Source organism: Marmota marmota, unplaced genomic scaffold (genome assembly GCF_001458135.2).
Source record: "Marmota marmota marmota unplaced genomic scaffold, marMar, whole genome shotgun sequence".
Taxonomy (NCBI): domain Eukaryota; kingdom Metazoa; phylum Chordata; class Mammalia; order Rodentia; family Sciuridae; genus Marmota; species Marmota marmota.
In genome coordinates this window covers 1,685,332-1,692,509 of record NW_025999946.1, presented here as the reverse complement: position 1 = coordinate 1,692,509, position 7,178 = coordinate 1,685,332, and the positions used below count along the sequence as shown (strand labels likewise).

General features: G+C 55.2%; 1 protein-coding gene across 1 annotated transcript in view; it reads right to left on the bottom strand.

Moving 5' to 3' along the window:
- Nucleotides 1-203: 203 nt before the first annotated feature.
- Dlg5 (discs large MAGUK scaffold protein 5) overlaps nt 204-7,178 on the bottom strand; it is a 103,823-nt gene continuing 96,848 nt past the window's right edge. Inside the window, exons 28-32 of the mRNA XM_015504595.1 lie at nt 5,024-5,167; nt 4,692-4,819; nt 3,785-3,894; nt 3,262-3,371; nt 204-1,971 (exon numbers count right to left, since the gene is read on the bottom strand). Of these exons, the coding sequence (XP_015360081.1) occupies nt 1,868-1,971; nt 3,262-3,371; nt 3,785-3,894; nt 4,692-4,819; nt 5,024-5,167 (596 nt within the window). The 3' untranslated portion in view covers nt 204-1,867. The remainder of the gene's footprint in view (nt 1,972-3,261; nt 3,372-3,784; nt 3,895-4,691; nt 4,820-5,023; nt 5,168-7,178) is intronic.

The window sequence follows — 7,178 nt, the reverse complement described above, 5'->3', positions numbered from 1 at the left end:
ACCCCACAAAACACGGGACAGTCAGATGGGAAGGGAAGGGAGTCAGAGAGGGTGTGACAGCAGTAGGTAAAAGGGACCTCTGCCCACAGGAGCAGGAAAGGACCTCACGCACCAGCCAGTCCAGCCACATGCTGCACAAGAGGAATGCAGGGTGCACCTGGGGAAGGCGGGACACAGGGATTCAGGGATCTACACACCAGGCATTACTGAAATTGACCTTTATTTTGTTGTACTAAAACTTTTTGATACAAAGTAACATTTTAGTACAGAACATCCCAGGCTGTCAGATCCGTACCCGCCTGCACACCGCCCATCACAGCCCGATCTGCCTGCAACGTAGAAAAACAGCGTGCAAGCAATGCCTCGAGAATGGTCTACACTTTTTCTCAGTTGTCTGAGCTAGAAAACTTGTACCTGGAAAACAAAGGACAGCACTGAGGACTGAGACTTGTTTCTCTTTTGAACAGCTGTGCAAGAAAATATATCCCTTTTTTTTTAAAAAAAAAATGTCAGTAATGACTAAACTACAATCTAGTTTCTAGAATTACAAAGAATCAAATCAAAGACACCTTGCTATTAAAATGAAATGTTAGGAACAGTATTAAAATATAGGTCCTACCCCAACGATACTTATGCGGAGCCCGGTACAGTACCTATTAACAGGACACACTGTTTAAGGAGGAACCACATCAAATCTTCAGCCAGACTCGCCCGGCATGGGAAGTGCAAAGGAAAGAAAATGAGAGAAGCCCAACTGAGCCCAAAGTAACCCAACAAAGGCCAAAGTGGGGCCCATGCTGTGAGCCCTGGGACCAAGATGAACAAGGTCACAGGTTTTCTTTTTAGATATTCAATAGTGGCTACGCTAACCATTAAACTCCCCCTACAAGCTCTCATTCAAACATCTGAAACGTGAATGTTTTCACATCCAAAAGAACGGATGCGCCTGCCCTGCTCCGCGAAGCTGAAAAAAGGCTATCGGGGCTCTCAGAACCTCGAGGGGAGCCATGGCACGCGTCCACCCTTGCTTGACACTCTGCCTAGGACCCAGCCCTGCGGCTGAGACCTGACGGGGACATGATGGACCAGACAGAATGTTTAAATAACAAATACAGCTGGAGAAGAGTCAGGAGACCGATGAGTGCTTGGGGGGTGAAGAAACAGGAGGGAAAGGCCAAGAGGCGAGTTTGTGAGGATGCCCAAGCTGCCCTCCCGGGTATGGGAGGAAAACGCAGCGCCGGCTAGTTGGCCCCACCCAGGCACTGGTTCTGCCATCTCCAGCAGTCTGAGCACCTGAAGTGACGAAGTCCTTCCAGGAGAGGTACCGCCGCTGAGGAGCAGGAAGTCTGCCGAAGCTCTGGTCCCACTGACAAGAACCTCCTGAGGCGGGGCAGCCCGCCCCACCCCCCAACCCAGTGAGGTTCCAGGGTCATTTGGGGAACAAAAGCAACAGGGGGCGGAAGGGGTGGGGTGGGCACCAGCAGCATGGGGCGTCCACGTAAACATAACCACCAGATACTTAGAAAAGGCTTGTAAACTTGTGATCTGAAAGGCTCTCTGTGCAGCATCACTGATTGGCTGGCTATAGGAAGGTGGGTGTTGTACCCCTCTATCAAGTCTTTTGTGTTTTCTGCTTTGTTTTGTCTTAAAGCACATGTGAGAGGAGCAGTCTGCCGGCCTGGGCCCAGATCCGAGCCGCCAACCCCCTCTGTCTACACTACAAAGGAGGGGCTTCTGGAGTCCTGGTTCTGGATCCTTCCCCTGCATGTCCATAAACAGGCCCATCTCTGTTTTCAGCTGCTGGAGAAGAGCGAGCCGGTCTCCCCACCAGCGGGCCGGTCCAGTCGCCGCCTGGTGCCCACTTCCCCTAGAGCGGGCAGGCGGGGATCCACAGGACTTTACTTTGTTCTTGATTGACGGTTGCCAAGATCTGAGTGCAAATGCTCGACAGGGCTCCTCCCTGGACGACCCCTGCAGAAGAGCCCCCCAAACACACACAGGCCATTCAGCTCCAAGGAAACACCGCTTTGAGGTCAATGAAAACAGTGTGCCCTCTCCACTTCGTGCCCAACTTCATTAAGCAAGGCAGGGCTCCTGTCCCACCCCACCCCGCAACTCTCCTCCCTCTGCCAGAAACTGGGCAAGAGAAGGAAAAGCAACTGCCCCTGAGGAGGTGACCACTCCCAAATAAAGTGTCTGCCCCACTACAGAGGGGTGACGCAGCACATGGGAAGCAGCGTGGGGACATGTGGCAATATCCCTTTGGCAGAAGTACTGAAGTACTCTACAGAAAATAAGGAGAGGTCTAAGGAACCAGGCGTCCGTGGCCTGGAGAAGAGTCCCAGCAGAGATGAGGTGTGGAGCCGGGGGACCACTGACACCAGGCTAGGGCTGCTCCCAGTGTGCTCCACAGAACAGCATAGTTGGCAAAGCGCCCCCCCCCCCCGGGCTGTGACAAGGAGCACTCAGAAAGTGACAGCATTTAGAATGCTCTGGGAATGGGATGGTGCAACTTTATGTCTGTTGAATGCAATTAAAAAAAAAAAAAAAAAAATTGGGATTTTTTTTATAAGTTGTAGCGTTTTCATATTTCATTTTTCTAGGAGTCATTTACCTATGTGACTAAAGCACTGGGCGGTGGTGAAGTGGAAATTAAAATCGCATGCGTGCACAGTGCGTGTGCACAGAGACAAGACCACACTGGGTCCTGGACTTGCCCTACAGGAAGCACCATACCAGATGACAACGTTGCACAACATAGTTAAACCCCTGACCCCTCCTCTCTCTGGCCTCATGCTAACCCCATGCAGGTGGCTGATTCTACCCCAGCGGCTGAAATGCAGAAGGTGAGATGGCAGCAGGGGAGTGGGAGCCCCGCTTCTGCGGACCTGGCTAACTTTACAAAGCAGAGACGGTAAGAGCACAGCTTTTCCTCACCAAATCCCACGGCAAAACTGGCCTCCCCTGGAGGGGTGGGGGACAGAGGCCACATGCACCGCTGGGGGCCTCTCAGGCTTCCCAAGTGCCCGGGACACTGCAGCTGTGCGGCACAGCGGCCTTGCTGCGAGCACTGGGGCAGACGAGGCCAGACCATGACCTGAGGCCAGCCAGGGGGCTGAGCGCTCCTCCCTGGGGAAAGCCGGACTCTGCCTGCAACTGCACCCCAACAACTCACTTGTCCAGGAGGGGGGCTGCCACCTGTTCAGACCAGGCTGGCTGTGGAAGCCCGTGTCCATCCCCCCATCCAGGCTGGTCACCTACCTGTGAAGTACCTGCTGTACTCCTGTTCAATCTTCTGAGCTGTCTCAAACTGCTCTTTGGAATGCCTCTGTGTCACCTTGTCCCTCAGGTAGATGGGATCTCTCTGCTCCCTGTTGGGACAGTCGGGCAACCAGGCTGAGCCTCAAGTCTCCCCAGGGCGTTCGTCTTTGTCCAGGGCAGCAGGGGCTCCAGCAAGGCAGGGGCGAATGCAGGGGCGGAGGCAGGGTGCTCCACCACAGAGCAGGTCCCCGGGGAAGGTGGGCACCCGGCACGTGCACAGGCAGCCAGAAGGCACCGGGCACATGCGGGAGCACACAGCACAGGGAGGCCAGGCGTGGAGGGCTAGTAGTGAGCAGGACCGGGCAGACCCAGCCCCAGCCACCCATTGCACACTGAGAGGAAAGGGGGAGGATGGGAGGAGGGAGGCAATGCACACAGAGATGGCCATGCTCAGGAACTGGCCGGGTGGCCAGAGCCACAGCTGGCGTGGACCCTGGCTGAGCCACAGAGGACAGGCACCTACTTGATGTGCTTGGCACTCTTGTAGTGGATGAAGATGACGATAGGGTAGATGTGCATGTGGTGCAGGCGCTCGATGGCATGCGGGGCGATGTCCAGGAGGCAGTGTCGGTTCTGTGGGGCGGGTGCAGACTAAGTGTGGAGGGCAGGCAGGAGCCAGTCTTCAGCAGACATCTTCCGCACTGCTCTTCTGACACCAAGGGGGCGCCACTCCCCCAACAATCCCCACCGCCTCATCCACCTCTACCTCCCTCCACAACGGAGATGCGAAAGAGGCAGCAGAGCCAGTCTCTCAGAGGGCCACACAGATGACCCGCAGGGAGACCTCACCCAGGAACGTCTCCCCACACGGGCAGTTCTGATAGCTGTCACAGCCCGGAACAGGGGTGAGTGGCTGGCCAGCCCAACTCCAAACTTCCTGTCCTATCTCTGCCTTGATGTAGGGACCTTCCTACAGCCCCAACCCACCCCAGCCCCACAGACACTCTGCCAGACTAGGGGAATGGGCACATGCACATTTGTGTGGCTGTGACTGGAATACATCCCACAGGTCCCCTGAGACTCCTGGGTGGCTGCTTTGCCAACACACCCTATAGCTGCCCCCTCCTCTTGCTGCCCAGTGCATAAACCCCAGGACATCAGAAGCATCAGATCCTGTCAGATCCTGCTGTCCTTCTTGGGAGCAGGGACCTGTCAGAATGTTGCTCCCAGTCCCTAAAAACTGCCGAGGAGTTCAGAGTCTGCTTTCAGGGTCCCTGTCCTAGGATGCCCCGCGAGAGGACTTCCCCCACAGTCCCGGGCTCTTCTCAGACCCCCTTCTCATGACACCACCGGGAAACTTGTGTGCTAGTCATGCCACAGGAGCACACACCCCGGGGCTCCCACAGGCCCTCGGCTCAGACCACAGGTACCTTTTCTGTGATCTCCTTTATTGAAGCCACCGTGGTCACATCAAAATGGCCGCTCCTCCGCTTATAGTCGACAAACAGGCAGTCTTTAACGCCCCGCTCAATGGCCTGCTGGGAAGCCTTCATCACCTCTGCAAGGCACAGGCATAGAGGTCAGGGTGCCCAGGGCCTGCAGAGCCCTGACGGAGCGAGGATGGACACAGCATAGCCACCCTAGGGGCCCCTACTGCTGTCCTCTCTGGGAGGCCACAGGCAGGTCCTGAGTCAGCAGGGGGTTGGCAGGTGGACAAGGACAGACACAACCCAGTGAATGGGCTCCAAGGGCAGCCCCTTACCCAGCGGGCATCTGCAGAACTTGCCAGGAGCCTCGTTTATCAGCATTTCCTTCACCACATCCAGCAGAGGCCCCAGAATCAGGACAGGCCTCAGGGAGGTGCAGTCCACCTTCTGGACCCGCTGATAGGCCAGACTCACTGAATCTGAGGGAGAGAGCACGGCAGTGTCACGGCCCAGCATGGAACAGAGAGCAGGGGTAGGACTGGGCACCCTGCCCACTGACCTCATCACCCCGGGTAGGCCCACCCCCTTCACACATGCAGAGCCAGGGAGGGTGGCACACCTGTCTGGTTTTCCTGGGACTTCCCCAGCTTTAGTGCCAGCAGTCCCACAGCCCGGGCACACGAGGGCACAGTCCCTCTTGAAGCCCAAACACACCCTCCCTCCCGGGCCGTGGGTGCCGACCATCGCAGAGCTTCCTCGTGCCCCAGGCCTGCTGCACCTGCCAGATCTCCTGTGCTCCCTGACACAGCAGCTGTGACTCTGACCCAGATGTGCCAGTGGGTGACAGAGAGGCACCCTAGGCCCCGGCCCATGGGGCAGAATGGGAGGATGCTGTGAACCAGCTCTGACCATGCAGATAGGGACAATCCTTAAAATGACAAGCCTCATCTCACACCAGTCAGAATGGCAGTCATCAAGAATGCAAATAATAAATGCTGGAGAGAATGTGGAGAAAAAGGAATTTTTTTACACTGTTGGTGGGATTGTAAATTAATACAACCACCTTGGAAATCACTATGGAGAAGCCTCAAGGGACTAGGCATGGAACCACACATGACCCAGCTATAACCACTCGTTGGTATTTAGCCTAAAGAATTAAAGTCGTCATACTACAGTGATATACACACATACCCATGTTTATAGCGGCACAATTCACAATAGCCAAACTATGGAACCAGCCTAGGTGTCCATCAACAGATGAATAGATAAAATGTATATTCACAGTGGAATTGTGTTCAGCCATAAAGATGTCATTTGCAGGAAAATGGATGCAACTAGAGACAATGGTGTTAAATGAAATTAGTCAAACTGAGGTCAATGGTTATAGGTTTTCTCTCATTTGCAGAAAATAGAGGAAAAAGGGGGGGGGGAAGGTGGGGGCAGGTATCTCATGAAAATCAAAAGGGAGATGAGTAGAGGAAAGGAACCAGGAATGGGAGGCAGGGAGGAAGGAGGGAAGTGCTAGGGAGTGATACTGTCGGTCGTGTGCATGTACGAATATGTAGCAACAAATCCCATCATACGTACAACTATAATGCTCCAATTAAAAACGCGGGGGGGGGGACGGACAACAAACAAAAATGACAGAGCCATGTAGCTGAAGGGACCTGGGACCTAAGATGGTTCCCGAGACAGAGCTGCCTCTCCCCAGACCACCCTTCAGCTGAACCTGCACATGGCAGAGAAAATGCAGCCCCGTCCGGCTGAACCACTGCTATTTGGGCTCAAAGCAGTCAAACCAGTATCCCAGCTGATACATGAAGTGAGCTTCCCCTCCCACCACATGCACAAGAAAATCCTTGCAGGAAGAGACTGCCTAGAACCAGCAAGCACAGTGCTCCTTGGCGTCTACCTGGAGTACACCGTGTGCTGGCATCTCAGACACAGAAGGTACAAATCCCTGCCATTCAAGAGCTCAGACTCTGACCAGGGCCATGAGATGGCAGCACCAGACACCAGGGCCAGAGCTGCCTGATGATTCCAGGCAAGAGCAGAGGGCCCAGGGAGCAGTGTGGTGCGGCAGCACAGAGGCCGGATGGGAGGATTGGAGACCACAGGGCAGGCCCTCGAGGACAGCAGGCTGAGCTGAGCCAAGGAGAGGGCGGAGGAGAGGTGGGGGACGAGGAGGGGATGGCTGGGTAGGAAGAACCTGAGTAGCTCTGCAGAACAGGCTGTGACAAGGAAACGGGAGCAGGGACCTGGTGCTGTGACAGGAGCAGCAACCCTGTGGGAAGCACTCAGGAAGAAGGGACAAGGCTCCCTGCCCTCACTGCACCCCAGGTTGTTCTAAAATGGACGATCATCCACGTGCACCCGGCTTCCTGGGAAGCTGTTGCCGGCCAGCCAATCTGCTGTTTGAAAAGCATGGGGAGGACTTGGTGGCCACATTCACTGCCCTGGAACCCCCGTGCAACTTCTCTTTTAAAGATT